Here is a 19,851-nt window from a genome sequence, read left to right as displayed (position 1 = left end):
TAGCCTACTGTTACTCTATGACTAGGTAGATGCTTAAGCCATTCTCAAACCAGGACTGCAGACAAGTGTCTCACTGTGTTAGAAGTGTGAGCAGTACAGTGCAGGAAAAATGCATGAAGTGAAACAACACATTCAAGTAAAATTACAGCAATGCATGTTCCAATATAGTGAGAAAGTATTTTTGGCTGATGGTAAGATACTTGAAAACTGTGTGATGTGAGAGTATCTGAGGAGGAGTCATGTAATGTTCAGCAGCCTGTGGCAACAGAAAAACACAAATGCTGAGTAGAACAGATTGAAAATAGGGGAAACACTACAGCAGAATCTCCTATGGGAATCCTGCCAATCTTATTCACTTTTCTGTGAAGAGCTTTGTACGGGCAAATCTCTTCCTAATCCATCCACATTAAGGAAGTACTCTGACAGCAGAAGCTAACATATTGGACAATAGGTTGCAAATGAAAAAGAGTAGCAATTGATCAAACCACAGACTCTATGAGAACGTATATTTCACATGTCATTGTGGAGTCACTGGAAGAAGATCGCCCACACAAAATTTTTTTTATTAACTGTGAACATTAGGAAAAAGCAAATTATTTGCACCATTAGTAAACTGATCAAAATCTCCGCATGCCATGCAGCCCGAAGGCATTAAGGATGACAATTTACTACTCTTTGTAATGGATGCTGCGCCTTCTATGGCGAGTTCTGCCAATTAACTAAAAGCATTATACAGTAAAATAGTGTGTGCGGCTTGTTTAATTTACACCTTACACAGAGCTACAGAAGAGATTATCAGTAAATTCAATGTTGACAAATTCATTGGTTGTGCCAAATAAGTATTTTTTTAAAATCCCTTCATGTGCACAATTTAAGTTGATAGCTGCAGACATTTCCTTATCACCATCTAATATTTAACAAGACAGGGTCCTGGATTGATACCTGCAACTATTACTGCTGGAACTTCAGTGTTCTGAAAATCATAATTGATTCATTCAACAGCAGTGAAGCCACTTCAGTCACATTAGACAAAGAACTAATGTCCAATAGTGAAATTTCAGGCAAACTTTCACACATAAAATCAAAATTTGGATTTATTTCCACAGGCATAACTATTATGGGGAAATCAGAAGTGCAAATAGAGGAGCAGATAGAACAAGTGAAAAAAACTGAATAAATTATAAGCTTTTTGTAATAAAGTGGGTAGAGAAGTGACAAATAAAATGGAAAAACTTTTAGAAAAAAATGATAAGTACACAGTGTCCTATTTTAATGATTTTGTTAGGTGAAAAGTCCTCTCTTAATCATTTAGATGTAGATTCAAATGATACCGTCCAATTTAAATACGCTCTTCTTGTGTCAGCTGAAGTAGAAAAAAGTTTTTCTAAGTACAAGGCCTTGTAGGCTGACAACAGGAAATCTTTTTTATTTGAAAATTTTCACAAGGTATTCATTGTATATGCAATTTGGAGTTCATAAACTGAAGTAAAAATGAGGATGTACAAAAAACACATCACACATTAACTATGTTCTGATAACGTTAATAAAAAGTAATGGTACAACAACATTAAATTCCACAGTTTAGTTTCTCATACATATTTCATTCTGAATTACTTAGTTCTTTATCATAAATTGACTTATTGATTAATTTGCAACAGAAATTTTACCTCATTTTGACATTGTTAGGTCATATTCTTTATGCTGTTGTGTATATTTTTGTAAATTTTTAGTCGTAACAGCATACTTTTTGTGCATATTATCGCTATTTTTAGATCACAAGAATCCTAGTCCTAGGACTGCACCAAGTAATTGGCCACACAAAGCCAACAAGCATTCAAAATGATCTGATCTAGAAATGAATACTTACTGCAGATAAAAATTTGCTTAATGATTTTGGAGCTGTACTACCTGTCCAGTCTGGTTGTTGTTTAATTACACTGTACATCAACCGTACACTTTCCTCTGTTATTCCCTCTACATCCATTGTCACACTGTAATTTAAAAAAATGCACATTATCAGTATTACACAGATTATGAATGGGATGTTAATGCGTTATGCACTCATTGTGAGAGTTACAACATCAATAATACAGTAAACTCTTGTAGGAGGAAACATCAACAGATCAGTTGACATACATAACACATAATCTGTACATAACTTTGCTTTATTGATACAACACCTGGACAGAAAACAGAAATACGAATTACTACAAACATGGAATAAGAATTACAACACATGCCTCTTATGTTGTTAAAGAGTTCTGTCTGTGGCAGCTGTAAGTCAAGGGCATGGCAAATATGTCATGCAGTGATGGTCTTTATTAGCGCTCTGCAGGAAATAAATACCTGGCTCATCAGGCTGATCAGCAGTTCATATCTTGTCATTCTCTATGTTGATTTTTGAAATACAATTATTACCTCACTCTTCTGAACCTGGACTTTGATTTGGAGCTCGATTTACGTTTTGTCATGCAAGTCAATTCTGCTTTAAATATCACTACTAATTTGGGTTCACATCACTTGTAGTGGTAACATCCGTTTTCTATGGGATTTAGCATAGATGACTTACCATAGATTAGCTTCCTCACATTAATGTGGTACAATACAGCAGGGGTGTCCAAACCCATGGGCCCAAAGCAACTATCAGTGCGGCCCAAGAAGTGAGCATCTATCACACAACTGTTAAAAAGAAATTCCATAAAATTCTGTTAATGTGAAGTTATGATCAACTGAATATTAATAGTGTTAGTACATTATGTGTGGTCTAAAAATACTTGTCTTCTTCCAGTGTGGCCAAGGCAAGCCAAAAGGTTGGGCACTGCAGCAGTACAATGACCAGCCTGATTAGTGTTATGCTACAAAACAAAACTGGTAACGAGGAACTCAGACCTTTGCCCCTTAGTAGTGCATCAAGGACACAAAGTTTAGTAAATTGTGGCAGCAGTAGCTGCAAAGTAAGAGCAAACAACAGGAACAACAGTGGCAAATTCAGATACTCTTTGAGATACTACAGAAATAGCAGTGACTGCTGAAGAGCATAGCAGAAAGGGAAAATGTTCTGCTGGCAGCTTCAATAACACTAACACCTATGCCTGCAGTCTCAGAACCAATGATATCAGTGTTTGATGAACCTGGAACACTGATCTTCAACAGGTTCTGCTGCTTTGGAAGGTTACTAGCATTTCTGATACTCATATTCATTCTGCTTTATTATTGCCTTCTAGTAGTTACATTTACTGCTGGATTGGGAATTAGAAGCTAGTAGCTATCTGTTAAAAATCTTTTGTTGTTTGTTCTCCATTGATTTCAAGATGCAAACACATGTAGTGGCTGCTTGTATTAAGCAGTATTAAAGCCATATAAAACTTTGTTAGCCGACCTACAGTGTAATTTTCTGTGATCACTGCGTAACACATTTTATGTCAAATCTTTAATTCAGAATGTAGTTGTGCATCTATGTCCTGACCAGGAAGTTTAAGCTAGTGCTCTTAGAAAGTCTGATCCAAGTTTAAACTAGGTTCTTCTCAAAGCTGTCATTTGAAGTGCACCAGTGGGACAATGTGCACTAGACATTGACTCATTAGCTGCACAATATGAATCTGTCACTGACATAAACTGGTGATAAGGCAATGTCACAATTTGCAGATTCAGTAGGAACATTACACAAAGGTGCAAGTAAGCCAGTTGGTTGGACATTCCTCTTCGATATTGGTTTAGGCAAAACTGCAGCATAATGTGGTTGGAAACTGAGATAACTACCAAACCCTGCACTGTGAGTTTGTGTGGTAAAACCCAGCACAACAGGCCATGGCACAACCCTATGTGTTTTGGTTGAAACAACTGTGGGCATGTGATCACTATCTGACAAAGCCACCCATGCACATCATTGTACAACATCAGGCTGACGCCATCAGTTAACCCCAAAACTTCACTCAAACTGACGATCCCACTGCTCACTAAAATAGTCTTGGATTTTTAAGTGCCTACAGAAGCTTCTACATCTACATCTACATCCATACTCCGCAAGCCACCTGACGGCTTCTGCTGAAACATGCTGGTGTACTAGCTCACTGCTTTCAGAGGCAGCTAAACATCATCTGGTAATACAGTACACTGTAATCAGTGTAATGCTTTGAAACATAATTTACAGTAGCTTTAAAGCATCTATCAACACTCCATCTGACATAGATGTTTATCCTATTCTGTATACACAAGAGCTACTGGCAAAGTTACCAGAGGGCCAGCTGTATTCGATGCTTACCTGAAATTTGGCAGTTGGCATCGCTTTGGTGACATAACAGTGAGTGAGGTAGTCGGTACAGATCACTATCCACTGATTCCCTTTGGTTGATTTTGGGAACCTTCTCAATAGGTTAATTCCAATCTGGTGGAATGATGCTACTGCAGGCACAATTCGTATTGGATGCATCAGAGACAAACAGCAACATGTGTTTCCTTTGCTGGTATTTTTTCAGTGACTCACATAGTGTCTAATGGATTGGTAGAGTCCTGGACAGTGATACCTGCATTTGGTTTTGTCTAGAATCTTCATGAATCCCAGATCACCTGATGTTGGAGCATCAAGGAAACAATTCATAAGGGAAACAGGTGACAAGCAGTTGAAGTCTCTTGCAATAACATCTACAACAAAGGGAAAGGTTGGAGGACTTTCTTGTATCCACAATAGTTGCATATCAAAGAGTAGGAATTCTAAAAAGTGTGAAGAACACAGGACTATCAGCTTAATATCACAGGCAGCAAAAGTTTGTTTGAGTTCTGAATAGAAAGCTGTACACAACATTGGAAGGAGCATTTTGAGAGTAGCAATATGATTTCAGAAGGGGAAAAAGGACATGATATGTCATTGGACTTATGAGGACTACTGGTGAAAGATATACAGAAAAGAGTAAAGATGTATTTGTGGCTTCATAGATCTAGAAAAGGTCTTTTATAGAGTGCAGTGGGATAAGATGATGGACATCCTGAGGAGGAAGGGAGTAAAGTGCAAGAAGAGAAGACAGATTGCAGATATGTACTTGTATCAGGAGACATTGGAAAACTGCAAGATCAGGAGAGGGATTAGATAGAATTGTTGTCTCTCAGCAATCCAATTTTAACATTTGGAGGAAATAGTAAAAAGTTTTTTGGATGGGAAACGAAGTATCAGAACAGATGAATGAAAAACAGGATGCATAAGATTCAGAAATGACATGGTGATTCTTGCAGAAAATGAAGAGACACTGATTCAATTGCTAAATGGCCTGAATGGAGCCTGTGTAGCATAAGGTATGAAAATAAACAAAAGGAAAATGAAGCACGTGGTTACAGACTTAAAGAAAAAGAAGGGAGATGTATATATTACGGCCAGAAACCACAGGAAAAGCAAGAGCGTTCAAGTATTTGGGAAGTTGGATTAGGCATTATGAACAGGACATCAAAGTCAGAATGGTGATGTCAAAAGTGGCACTTTAAAAGCAGAAACTATCTTAGCTAGCAGTTTGAATGAAAAATTGAGGAAGCGATTAGTGAAACGTCTGATATGGGGTGTGGCCTTGTTCGGAACAGACACATGTACATTGTGAAAGCAGGATTAGGGGAGAACTGAACCTTGTGAAATGTTGATACAGTGCGGAAAGGAGATGATCACCTGGACGGAAAAACTAAGGAGTGAGGAGGTACTGAGAAGAGATGAGAAGATCGGAGGATGTTGATGATACTGAACAACAGGGAGCTAAACTGGAAAGAGCATAATTTGAGACAAGATTGCCTTCTAATAGAACCAACTGAAGGTTTTATTCTGGGATAGAAAGGGAAGAACACAAGAAAAAACAAGATGCTGGATGATGTCGGTAGACCGCAAGGAGGGAAGGCATGAAGAGAAGCATAGACGGCTATTAAATATAAGCCTGCTGCAAGGCAGATAACCAAATGATGATGATGATTTCTGGAAGGTTCTGAAAATTTCTTATGTTTGTAATGTTTACATATATTGGAATATTCAATGATTGTGTAAACAGCAACAGTCTCCATCCAGGAGGCAGTTTTGTTCTGTCTGTATACTGGTATCTGTAACAAACAGTGCTAACTGTTGTACATCACTGATGACCCTGCATTCCGATTTGGACTTGATTGTGCTTACGAAGTGACAATATTTGTAAAATACTTAGTGTAGTTACTTCATCAGTTTCTTAGTCGTATGTGTCCTCAATACCTCCCTTATAGATCAGATAATCCAGCAACTTGGCTGCACCTATACATAATACTAAAATTTTCTCTATCTCCTTCTCCATTTCAGATGTACTACTCTTGAATATACTACCCAGTACCTTGCAAATTACCCAAAACCAATTTACATTCAAGAGAAGATTATTGCTTTATCCATTATCATTGGCATATTCTAGCTGTTTTCCTTCTGTCCAATAGTGATCCAGCATATTTCTCATTGCCATCTATTTCTGTTTTTTCCTATTCCATCTCATCTGTAAACCGTACCCTATTATTTCTTGTTCTTCCTCTGACAAGTCATTTTCTGTTACATATGATTCCTTGTGTACTACCATGGAATATTTCTGTTAGCAGTCATTACCTACATTCAGCAAGAACATAATGAGAAAATTGTTTAACACAATGTTGACAAGACTGACATACCTGAAATTCCATATAATAATTACTATATCTATATCATTATTATTACTATTATTATCAATGTGTACTATTAATGTACTATACGCATTATAATGTCAATCAGTGAAGATGTCTTGTTATATGAAAGAGAGGATCTAAAGGCTTAAATCTTCACAGGTGAAATAAATGCATAAATAAGTAAATATAAGCTGCAAACTATCTAGGTGACACTTCAATCACTAGATCTACAATACAGCAACATCTAAACAGTTTAAAAACAATTATTTAAGAGACTTAGACTCAGTGTCTCAAATGAAAATTAAATAAGTGTAATCTTTTCCAACTGAGTGTTCCATGCCCTGCAATATACTGAGTAAAGATTGTCTCAGGCCTATGTCTGCCCAGGTTGAAATTATTGACATTCTCACCGAGTCCAAAATTTTTAAGGAGCTTCAGCAGCTCTTGAGCAAGATAAATTACTATGGCAAATTTACAACAAGTACTGCACAGATATCACACCCTTTGTAGTGAAACATATTGCACTACCTCTTTGTCACAGTCAGGTGAATATATTTTTGTAAAAAATGTTATTTAAGTAGTTAACATGTAGAGAACTTTCCACTGTGCATGCACTGGTTTGATTAATGTAGAGAGTCAGAGCATGACGTGTGAACGCAAAACATCACCAAGGCATGACAGAGATTGGATGTCTCCACCTCATGTGAAGGGGTTGCTTATGCTTTTGTGTCATGGCTTGGTGGTGTTTTGGAAGGCAGAGAACAAGAAGATCTGTCTACAATGACAATGCTCAGAAACCAGCCCCGGATCTACGATATTTCTGAACCGAGGCAAAAAGTTGATACTGACCCCCCCTCCCCAGCGTTTGTGATAGGCCATTTAAAGAAAATGTCAAAAATATGTTCATTTTGTGGTGCACATCTTTCTGAAGAGTTTGATATATAAAACATGTTCAAGGGCATGTCAGACATTTTACTTGGTCTCTCTCTCTTTTTTCTTTGGGGTCATCAGTCTTCCGACCGGTTTGCTGCAGCCCACCACGAATTCCTCTCCTGTGCGAAACTGTTCACCTCAGAGTAGCACTTGCAACCTATGTCCTCAATTGTTTGCTGGACTTGGTCTAATGCCTGTCTTCTTCTACTGTCCCTGTTTCACTACCATTACTATGCTCCAAACACACATTCTCAGAAATTTTTTCCTCAAATTAAGGCCTATTTTTGATACCAGTTGACTTCTCTTGGCTAGTAATGCCCTTTTTGCCAGTGCTAGTCTGCTTTTCATGTCCTCCTTACTCTGTCTGTCATTGGTTATTTTGCTGCCTATGTAGCAGAATTCCACAACTTCATCTGTTTCATGATCATCAATCCTGGTGTTAAGTTTCTCGCTGTTCTCATTTCTGCTATTTCTCATCACTTTAATTTTTCTTTGATTTACTCTCAATCCATATTCTGTACTCATTAGACCGTTCACTCCATTCAGCAGATCATGTAATTCTTCTTCATTTTCACTAAGAATAGCAATGTCATCAGTGAATCGTATCACTGGTATCCTTTCACCTTGAATTTTTGATCCCATTCCTGAACCTTTCTCTTATTTCCATCATTGCTTTTTCGATGTACAGATTGAACAGTAGGGGCAAAAGACTACATCCCTGTCTTACACCTTTTTTGATCTGAACACTATGTTCACTATGTTGTTGGTCATCCATTTTTATTATTCCCTCTTGGCTCTTGTGCACATTGTATATTACACATCTCTCCCTGTAGCTTACCCCTATTTTTCTCAGAATTTCTGAGCATCTTTTGAGTGACAAATCCTATGAACATGTGTTGATTTTTCTTTGCTTCCATTATCAACTGCAACATCATAATTGCCTCTCTGGTGCCTTTAACTGACCTAAAGCCAAACTGATTGTCATCCAACACATTCTCAATTTTCTTTTCCATTCTTCTGCATATTATTCTTGTCAGCAACTTGGATGCATGAGCTGTTAAGCTGACTGTGTGATAATTCTTGCACTTGTCAGCTCTTGCAGTCTTTGGAACTCTGTGGATTGGTCTTAAGTGCCACAGTGCAGTACCATGCCTCTTCACACAGCATTCTTCTATTGCATGTCATTGTATTTCACTCTGTGGCATTCAAACATGTATATTTTGTAATGGAAGCCATCAAATCTATATTCAGCACAGTTGAAATTAAAATATCCTGTGACGCCTCTCCTGCTTCCAGTCAGCCGGTTTGACATCCTAGCCCCTCTTTTTAACAAAGAGAGAGAGAGAGAGAGAACCCTTTTTGTGTGACATAAAATTAAATATAGGAAACATAAAACCAGTAAAGAAGAGATAATCAAGATGGAACATATTTCTTCAATACTTAGGTCCCAGCATTTTTTTCTCTCTAATCTTGCTAGAGCTTTACACAGCATGCTTTCCTTTCTGCGAAAGAGTCTATTACCTCATCAAAGTTCGTCAAACATTTTGCTACATAAAAAATCGAAATGCCATTGTCTAATACTGAAAAAGCTGTTAGTACGAATAGTAGCCAAGACTGGTGTGGTTTCTCGATTTGATTACGGCTGTTTTGTTACTGTCTGCTAGATAAAACGAAACAGGTCTTTCTAATACTGCAGTAGTTGTAATACACACCAAATAAGCGAGACTGTTTTGATACAAACGGTCATTTTTATCTTCCTCATTTACATAAGTAACACGACAGAATATAATTCACGGAGTACCAATATCAAATGCCTATTAGGCCTACTACAATCAAAAAGTACGATGTTAGAAAACAGGTTCACATTTCATTCATACGCCACAGTGTCTCAAGAATGAGATCGATAGGCAGTAGTATGAAATATTTATATAAAATTGGAATTGTCATACACTAACGTATAATTTGTGTGATGTCCCTGTTTCTTCTCCATTCTTCCTTGTTCTAAGAAACAATCTTGTCATAACTAATTCTGTGATTATTCCTGCTATTGTCAAAACTTATTCTCCAGTTAACTTCACTAACCCCCCCCCCCCCCCCCCAAAAAAAATCACCCGTTTACTTATCCCACATTTATTCTCCGGTCAGGTGTTCTGATGTGTTCATACAACATGTTTCCCACATTATTCCGAGAACAGAACTTAAGCAGCTGCTAACCAGGCACTGTACAACTGGCCCTTTGTAGTGTAGCAATCTGTGAAAAAATTTTCTTTCAAAATTTTATTTTCTTGGATACACCAAGAAGATTAATGTGTAATCTTTCATACCTGTTATTCCTGTTAGTCATTTATTCCCACTCTGGTAGTCTCAACCTATGGATTTCGCAAGTAATTATAAGAATGCTGATCATTTGCACACCCAATCAACTACATAAACAAACAGCGATTGGCATTCACCTGTTCAGGTTTATTCAGCTCAGCTCATGTAGCCCCGTCCCGTTTTGTCTGCGGGAAAGTTTTTTTATTTCTAGACATGACGGGGACTCTCCTGTCAGAGACATCACGTAGGCCTACACTAAGCGCTCGTTCAAAAATCAACTTATGACTTGCTCAGAAATAAACTTAGAATGTGTTCAAAAATGTTCAGAAACCAACAGGGATGCATTTCAAAATCATATGAATAACTGATAGACTGGATGAAGGCACTTAGTGAAACAAGGTTTTTTTTCTTCAAGAATATGAATTTGGTGCTCCCTGAAATTGCCGCCCGAGGCAGATACCCCAGTCAAGCAAAGAAGAGAGCCTTTTATGCAGTGCTCCCACAAAAAATCCATAAAATTATGGATTACACAGCTCTCCTGAACAGTACTAAATCAGTATCATCATTCTGGACTAAGAGGAATACCACACAGGCAAATAATACCTAAGGATGGGCTGCAGTTGTATACCTTCACATTTTTTAAATTTTTTGTGATTGTTGCATTACATAGTACTTCGAAACCTTACAGGATGAAAGACTAAAAAAGGTTCATAGAACTATCATCTCCAGCTGATATGCTTACTCGTCCATTTCTAAGTCCTCTGCAGATTCATGTGTAGGAAGAGCTGAAAGAAGAGACCTGAGTTGGCCGCCTGCATGCTGTTCCAATGCAGCCTGCGGTGAACGAAGTGGTGCTGTCAGACACATTTGGTACAAGTCTCCATTTGGTAGACTTGCTTTTTCGTGTTGGAGCAACAGTGCTGTTGTCTGTGGACATTTATAATAATGTGTTCACAGATGGATTCCTGATAGAATAAAATAATTTATGATAATATGAAATATTATGAAAAGGCTAGACTGCTACTCACCATATAGAGGAGATGTTGAGCTGCAGTCAGGCACAGCAAAGAGACTGCTAAACATCTGAGCTTTTGACCAAAAGGCCTTCTTCTAATGTAGACAACACACATAATGGTCATGTGTGTGTGTGTGTGTGTGTGTGTGTGTGTGTGTGTGTGTGTGTGCGTGCGTGTGCGTGCGTGCGTGCGTGTTTGGACACGCACGCGCGCGCATCAGCACGCCTTTGTGTGTCTACTTCAGAAGAAGTCTTTTTCGCTGTAACTTCACATGTGTAGCACTCTTTTTGTTGTGCATGTCTCTGACTCAACATCCCCTCTATATGGTAAGAAGAAACCTAACCTTTTTAATACTGCCGTTATTCCATCCTGGATTTTCCAATTGTACAATTTATGCTATTATGACACAAGAAAGATATAAAGACATAATAAAGTAATGTTCTATTACAAAACTAGTACAACACTTGGAGATTTAAAAAAAATAAATGAGGCACTACTTTGCTTCTGTGAGTCGCACGCTCCTGGAGTGCGAAGGCAATATCATTCTGCCAGGTGGATATTTAGGCTGCCATCCGACCACTCTGCAGTCAGTTCACACTCCATGTTTAAGCCGGCTGCGTCTAGCAGCACATCAATTGGAGTTCAGATCACTGAGCCAATGAGGAGTATCTCACAGCAGTATCCATGGCCTTTAAATGTCCTCGAGCCATAGCCTCACTGGATCTCATCTCAATTGTCCTTGAGCTCCCATCTAATTGGATCTTATCCCAACCTATACTCAGGCTTACCGTCTCACTGGACTTCCCCTTCACTACCCTCGAGCTCGCTGCCTCATTGCACCATCTTCAATTCATCCTTATGCAGCCTATCACTCTCTGACACCCATGGTCTCGTGGGCTTCACTTGCATAAGAACACTCCAGTGCGATATTAGTGATTGTTTTTCAGCTTGAACCAAGTAATAAGGACAGTCTATCCAAGAAAACTAGACTTACGTCATTGTCTGCTCCTCCTCCTCAATTTCAAGAGTGGTAGTCTTACAATTTTGTCCTTTCTAAATCAAGTTTCTCATTTTCTTCTACAGTATCTCATCTTTTACAGTGTCCATCTACTCCTGTCGCATGTTTCTTCTTTTACTTTGTCCTATATTATTCCCTGTATCAAGGTGGTGTAATAGTTGGAGTGATGAACAAATGGCTGACTGTATTGTTCCTTCTAACAATAATATTTTTAAGTGGGGATGCCAGAACCATATACTAAAATCCTTCAGCAATTTCTTCTGTACCATCTTTAATGCCCAGGTTTCCATGTTTCATATGAAGGTTTTAGGATACTCCTTGTGGTAGCCATGGAGATATTTTCAGATGCCAACATTTCTCTTCTTGACAACTGATTGTTTCACATATGTTATTTTCCTGTTTTGTTGTCTTTGGTCCATCTGCTGCCAGACATGATTGAACTTTGAAGTGGTCTGAAAGTAGAACTTGTGTTCATTTTTTTCCCCATTGTGATACATATTTGGTTTTTGGTTTACAATCATACTTGCTAAACCATTCAAATACACATAAACAAGCACAGCACGTATTGTGTCCAGACATTTTCACCTGAAGTTCTAGTCTCAAGATGTCTTTAAGAGACTTACAGCTGCATTTGAACTCAATCACTCCCTAACTGCTGAACACAAAGGAGAAGATTCATTATTAACCTTTGCCAACTTCTCATTAATTTTTGTTAGTGATAAACTAATCAAAATAAAGAATTTTAAGACAGCTAAGACTTCAGTTTAGTCATTTGGAAGATAGTCACATTAAGCATTTTCTGAAATTCTGCTGGACAGAACTGAAAACAACTCTCAACCTACAACTAAACAAATATCAACAGGGCTTTATAAAACACAGACCTTGAGATGTAGCATGTTGGAGTCTATTCCATCTGCACATTTTCTGCTCTCAAGAAAAACTAATTTTTTTTTTCACTTCCTCATTTTATATCTAATGCAGGTGCACATATAAGACAAGTTGTGCTCCAGAAAGTAATGTGTCACATTTTTTTGTGATGCAACTGTATGTCACACAGTGGTTGGACCAGTTGGTGACAAAGGGGAGGTCCCTTAAGTTTCCAGTGGTAGGTCACTCAATTGACTATGTAGTCTTGGAAGGTTAATACAGCTTCTTTCGTGAACCTCCACATAGTGGCCACGTCAAACTTATAATGAATAAAACTTTAGAATAACACTACATCATAAAGATTTGTGTGAAGCTCAACAAGGTGCCACTGGAAACTTTTCGGGACGATTGCATTTTGAGAAGGTCAGGCAGAAGTTGTCGACGAGACCTAACAGGACAACTGTCAACATCACAAACTGACGACCGTGTGACCCGTATGCACCAACTGCTGAGTTCAGACTGTCAAATGATTGTTTGTTTGATGTTGGAATTATTGGGCTCCCAGAAAAAAGTTGTTCATGAACTGGATTGGAAGACTTGGTCATGCAAAAGTTTTGTGCAAAACTTGTTCTCACAGTTTTGACTGATGCGCCAAAGCAACACTGAGTGCAAGTGTGTGAAGAACTCATAACAACTCTGCGAAGATGATCCCAATTTCCTGGACAAAGCGATCACTACAGATGATTCATGGGTCTTTCCGTACATCCGCAGTCAAAGAGGTAGAGTGCAGAATAGGACACATCATTGTCACCACACCAGAAGAAGGCCAGAATGAGCAAGTCCATGTGAAGTACATGCTTTTTTTTTTTTTTTTTTTAAAAAAAAAAAAAAAAGAAAAATGCACTGGTGTTAGTGCACCATGAATTCATACCCCCTGGCCAGAAAGTGATTACCCAATTTTACAAGGAAATGCTCCAGAGACTGAATGGTAGGGTTGCTTGCATCCAAAAGGAGTTCCGCACCTTGTGGAAATTGCACCACAACATGCCGGTTTACACCACCTTTGTTGTCATCACCTAACTGACCTGGATCAGTGCAACAATGGTGGTGCAGCCACCGTACAGTCCCAACTTGCCCCCTTGGGTCAAAAGGGCCCATCAAAGGAATCTGCCTCAAGTTGGTAGACAAGGTGCAAGCTACTTCAATGGCTACCCTGAATATCATCCCAACTGAGGAGTTCCAGAAAGCTTATGATGCAACGACACTATGCCGACAAAAACATATTGTTGCAGAGAGGTAATACTTCAAAGAATTCTAAGTTGTTGAATGTATCCAATCAATATAAAAGGATAATACTAATAACAGGGTGTATATGCAGACAAGAAAAAAAAAATTTCCAGTTTTCTCCCGGATCTCCTGGTTAAAAACCCACTTTTTCCCACGCGAAAATACACTTCTTCCATGGTGAAAATACATGTTTACCATGATAAGTGACAGTGTAATTTCCCTCTGAGCTACAAAAACGGCAATCTTTTGAAAGGTAAAGGTACACCAGCAAGAACTTCACGGCACTTAGAAAATGAAACTCGGCAAGGGGAGGGGGGGAAGAAACGCATTTTCAAAAGATCTCTGATGTGCATCAACATGTATCCTGCATATTTCCATATTACAATATGCTGCATATTTTCATATTACAAAAGTATGAATTTTAATCCCATCAAACACAGCACCTAAGTTTCCGAAGCATTGAAACAGAGAACACAATGCGCTATTGTAAGCCAATCATAGCTCACCTCACGTGATCTCGTCAGCAAATCACAGCAGATATTAAGATCATAGCACACATGATGTAGTAGTCAGCCAATAGCAACATGACTGTTAAGTAGCATGAACACACAAATAGGAAAAGTTAATGGTTTAAATTAATGTGCGTAGTGCAGCTACAAGAAAAGCTATGCTTCCACATATAATACTCATCTTGAAGATTAATAAGCTACAAGAAAAGTTAAGCTTTCACATATAACATTGGTCTTTTCAGTGTGTGTTACACTTTAAGAAACATCACACAAATGTGCCAGTAAAATTTTAAACACTGAAATCAATGTCTCCTCTTCTGGGCTCAAAATTATTCTACGTGGCTGGTCCTGAAAGTTTTAAGTTTTAAATGAGAGTGAAACACTCTTTGATTTGAGAAATACATTGCACATTCTCATATGTAACATAGCTCGTCTTGTGTAAAAGAGATTTTCCTTTGAAAATAACCCTTTTTGAAGAATCATTCGCAAAAATTTCTCGTGATCTCTTAGACATGGGTTCATTTCAGCAGCTGCCAGAGAGTGCCACAATACAGGTGTCCGTACACATGGGCAACTATGACGACGTAGGAAGCCCATATGTTCGTACACATATAGCATTAAGATATCATATATGGCATTATAAAAGAAATAGGACATCAGAGGATACTCCACGAGGATAGGAATTTTGTAAACCATACTAAAATGCATAATTCAGCTTAAAGGACACATTCATATGTCCAGATTCACAATGAAGTAGGCTCCAACCTGTTATTAAGCTTTTCAGTGCACTTTTCAGGATGCAAATTTTCTTGGAGTACTGTATTGTCTCATGTTTGAATCTTCATTATGGCATAATACCATACATGCCAGAAGATGCAAATTACCATCTGAAATTCAGTGAACAGTTGAAACTAGCCAATAACGAAGAACGAAATAATTCATTTCTTATAAATTGACTGCATCTGCGGAAAAGATTAATAAAAGCCACATTTATTTAGCAAGCCAACAAAAATTACTTCACTGTTGTGCAAGGTGATTAACACTTGACTGCCAAAAATGTGGAAATAAAATAAAATCAGAAACCTGAAACTAATAACAGCCTTCTGTAATTATGTGCATGTACGAGGTGCATTCAAGTTCTAAGGCCTCCGATTTTTTTCTAATTAACTACTCACCCGAAATCGATGAAACTGGCGTTACTTCTCGACGTAATCGCCCTGTAGACGTACACATATTTCACAACGCTGACGCCATGATTCCATGGCAGCAGCGAAGGCTACTTTAGGAGTCTGTTTTGACCACTGGAAAATCGCTGAGGCAATAGCAGCACGGCTGGTGAATGTGCAGCCATGGAGAGTGTCTTTCATTGTTGAAAAAAGCCAAAAGTCACTAGGAGCTAGGTCAGGTGAGTAGGGAGCATGAGGAATCACTTCAAAGTTGTTATCACGAAGAAACTGTTGCGTAACGTTAGCTCGATGTGCGGGTGCATTGTCTTGGTGAAACAGCACACGCGCAGCACTTCCCGGACGTTTTTGTTGCAGTGCAGGAAGGAATTCGTTCTTCAAAACATTTTCGTAGGATGCACCTGTTACCGTAGTGCCCTTTGGAACACAATGGGTAAGGATTACGCCCTCGCTGTCCCAGAACATGGACACCTTCATTTTTTCAGCACTGGCAGTTACCCGAAATTTTTTTGGTGGCGGTGAATCTGTGTGCTTCCATTGAGCTGACTGGCGCTTTGTTTCTGGATTGAAAAATGGCATCCACGGCTCATCCATTGTCACAACCAATGAAAAGAAAGTCCCATTCATGCTGTCATTGCGCGTCAACATTGCTTGGCAACATGCCACACGGGCAGCCATGTGGTCGTCCGTCAGCATTCGTGGCACCCACCTGGATGACACTTTTTGCATTTTCAGGTCGTCATGCAGGATTGTGTGCACAGAACCCACAGAAATGCCAACTCTGGAGGCGATCTGTTCAACAGTCATTCGGCGATCCCCCAAAACAATTCTCTCCACTTTCTCGATCATGTCGTCAGACCGGCTTGTGCGAGCCCGAGGTTGTTTCAGTTTGTTGTCACATGATGTGCTGCCTTCATTAAACTGTCGCACCCACGAACGCACTTTCGACACATCCATAGCTCCATCACCACATGTCTCCTTCAACTGTCGATGAATTTCAATTGGTTTCACACCACGCAAATTCAGAAAACGAATGATTGCACGCTGTTCAAGTAAGGAAAACGTCGCCATTTTAAGTATTTAAAACAGTTCTCATTCTCGCCGCTGGCGGTAAAATTCCATCTGCCGTATGGTGCTGCCATCAATGGGATGTATTGACAATGAAAGTGGCCTCATTTTAAAACAATGCGCATGTTTCTATCTCTTTCCAGTACGGAGAAAAAAAATTGGAGGCCTTAGAACTTGAATGCACCTCGTATTTTAATTCACTTTATAGCTCCCGGCCACAGAAATCCACTTTGTTTTCATTTGACTTGTGAATTGTAAACAAAGAGAAAACAGGACATCAGGAAACAGTAAAATGACTAAAAATAAACACGGTCCACTAATCCCCCTCCCCACTAAAAACCAGACTGCTCTGCGCATGCGCAAATCTGGCAGCTTGGGCATGCCAGAAAAATTTTTCTGTGTAGGATGACTGCTTCTTGCTACTGCTGCAGCCACACTACAAGTAGCCAGAAGCGGGAGAAGGCACAGCTCATACACAACTCAACTGTGATGAAGCAAGCTGGGATATTTTTACTTCCCTCTTGTTTTGCCATCTGCCTCCTTAAAATTCATTTTTGCATGTACTAACATATGTGAGTGTAATCTGCATATCCAAAAAGAGAAAGGATGACCCTCAGTTTTAAAGAATATAACACCAGATGTAATTTTGTTCTTAGTTTCGTGTATGTAATCGATTTCTAATTTATTTTGACTATTCCTAGTTAGTATCTTTTGTTATAGGGTGAAATCAGTAATTATTTCGCAACTTAAATTCTATTGTTGACGTACAAACAAATATAAATTCGGTACTAACTATAAACATTTGGAGGAACAACTAATTAAAGGTTCTACTTGGCACTATTCGAAAACATCTTAGCAAAGCCACTCCTTAATTAATTCCAAAGTAATTAACAGTTTTGTCAAAAGTATTGTTTGCATAACGTTATTTGTTAATTTCATTATTTAAACAAATAATACGGTTTAACCCTTGCACTAGAAACTTTTAAGAAAATGCAATCTTTCGATGTATGCAGTTAACTGAAGGAGTTGAGTTTTAATTGTAATTTCTGTAAATTAAACACTGAACAATGTGTAGTTGCAGTGCCTGTTATTGTGAGGATATATAAGGGCTCAATTTTTGGTCCCGAGACAGTCAGTCCATGGCCGAGTTTCGGACAAGAAACCTGTGTTGGTTAGAACAACAACAATGCATCAACTTAACTGTGAAATAACTGTTACACTAATAGGCCACGTGTTAAAGCAATGACAGTGTCTGTTCAATTTATTTGAAAGACTGTGAAATGTGTGGTTAGGTTTTTACTGCTTGTAGATGTTCAACAGTAAACTATTATAGCAGTATGTTGATGTTTGCCTGCAAACTATTCATGAGGATTATCAAAAGTTACACAATAGTGCACTGGCCATACAACTGTGTATTATTGGTGGGTTATCAACAGTGAAAGTAAAGAACTGTGAAACGTGAATGTGCAGCTGTCGGCTACATCGTTTAAAGTAGTCAGTGTTGAACTTCCATCCTCTATTTTTTTGCCAGTATAGCAACACAGTATGTCGACACTGAGTACAATCAATGATGAAATAAAGCAGGCGAATGTCACAAGTTGTGATGTCATGCTCATTGGAAGCAGTTTGCTGTTATTAAGTATTCCACGGTCTTCATCCTAAAGCCTTTGATACATTTGCTGTTTCTCAGGTCTTACCAGTCAAAATTACAAAAATTTAACCAAAGACTAAACCAATGAAAAATTCCTGGAATTCTAGAAAATTCCCAGGTTTTCCCAACTTTCTGCTGGAGTGTATACACCCTGAATAACACTAATAATAATAATAATAATAATAATAATAACAGACCTCAATGGCAGCAAAGGCGGAGAAGATGGAGTTCGGTACAGGGGAGCTGGCGGAAGAGGTGGCCTCTTGTCCAAGGCCAAAGTGGACAAAGACATGACGGTTCACATGTCAGTGGTGGTACCCCAACAGTGTCTGTTCCACATGTTAGTGGCAGTTGAATAAGTAATATTACAGGCTAACAAACTGGTCTTACTTTTGGAATTCAGGGATGACTTTGGATTCCCTACTCTTTACTTTTTACAGCTTCAAGTCACAAAATGGAAAGTTTGCACAATAGATGCTTTACCTCAGGTGGTAACTCTGATGAGGAATTCACCATTACATCATGTAATGCAATGGGATCTAGGGTTCTGGGGAGTCACAACATTTGTGATGATGAAGAGATGGAATATATTGAAAAGCCTTCCAAGTTTCAGTTCAAGAAGAAGTACTACTTTGGAACATTAAATGTAAATTCTCATCTAAAAATGGGGAAACAAAAGGAATTAGAATTATTTCTGCAGAAGATTGATATAAAAATTATAGCAGTCCAGGAAACATGATTCTTAGATGAGAATGTAGTTGATACACAACATTACAGAATTTATAAAGGGAAACCAGCAGTGAGAATAATGGAAAATAAGCCGATGTTTGGAACAGCATTTTTTGTAAACAAAAAAATCGTAGACAGTGTAACAGAATTTAAATCAAATTCAGAAAGAATATCCATGTTAACAACAAAGCACAAGAATAAAAGTTAGACTCTCATAAACTGTCATGCACTTATAAATGCAGACAACAAGAAATCTGGAGAAAGTAAATCAATTCTGGGATCTTTTAGAATCTGAAATTTCTATCATACCTACAAAGAATGTTAAAAACTTCTTGGTGACTTCAATGCGCAAATTCAGAGGGAAAAGAAATTTAGGACTATTGTAGGTGAATATCCAGCACACTCAAGAACAAACAGAAATGGTGAAAGACTGATCAATATGTGTAAAATGTTCCAGTTAAAACTCATGACCACACATTTCTGCAAACTACCAAGAAAAGCCAAAACTTGGAGACATCCAAATCCAAACCTAGGAGAATTTCAACTGGATCACATAGCCTTGTCTAAAAGGTATATCGCAAGAATTATGAATGTTAAAATAGTCAGAAATAGGGAATTCGACTCAGGTCAT

The 19,851-nt window shown here is 38.4% G+C and overlaps 1 protein-coding gene across 5 annotated transcripts in view; it reads right to left on the bottom strand.

Moving 5' to 3' along the window:
• LOC124595023 (Fanconi anemia group A protein-like) overlaps window positions 1-19,851 on the bottom strand; it is a 230,631-nt gene that overhangs the window by 142,272 nt on the left and 68,508 nt on the right. For all 5 annotated transcript variants that reach the window (XM_047133578.1, XM_047133575.1, XM_047133577.1 and 2 more), the window contains exons 10-11: window positions 10,634-10,818; window positions 1,868-1,991 (exon numbers count right to left, since the gene is read on the bottom strand). In XM_047133578.1, the coding sequence (XP_046989534.1) occupies window positions 1,868-1,991; window positions 10,634-10,818 (309 nt within the window). The remainder of the gene's footprint in view (window positions 1-1,867; window positions 1,992-10,633; window positions 10,819-19,851) is intronic.

This window comes from Schistocerca americana, chromosome 2 (genome assembly GCF_021461395.2).
Source record: "Schistocerca americana isolate TAMUIC-IGC-003095 chromosome 2, iqSchAmer2.1, whole genome shotgun sequence".
Classification (NCBI taxonomy): Eukaryota; Metazoa; Arthropoda; class Insecta; order Orthoptera; family Acrididae; genus Schistocerca; species Schistocerca americana.
This window is presented reverse-complemented; position numbering and strand designations above follow the sequence as displayed.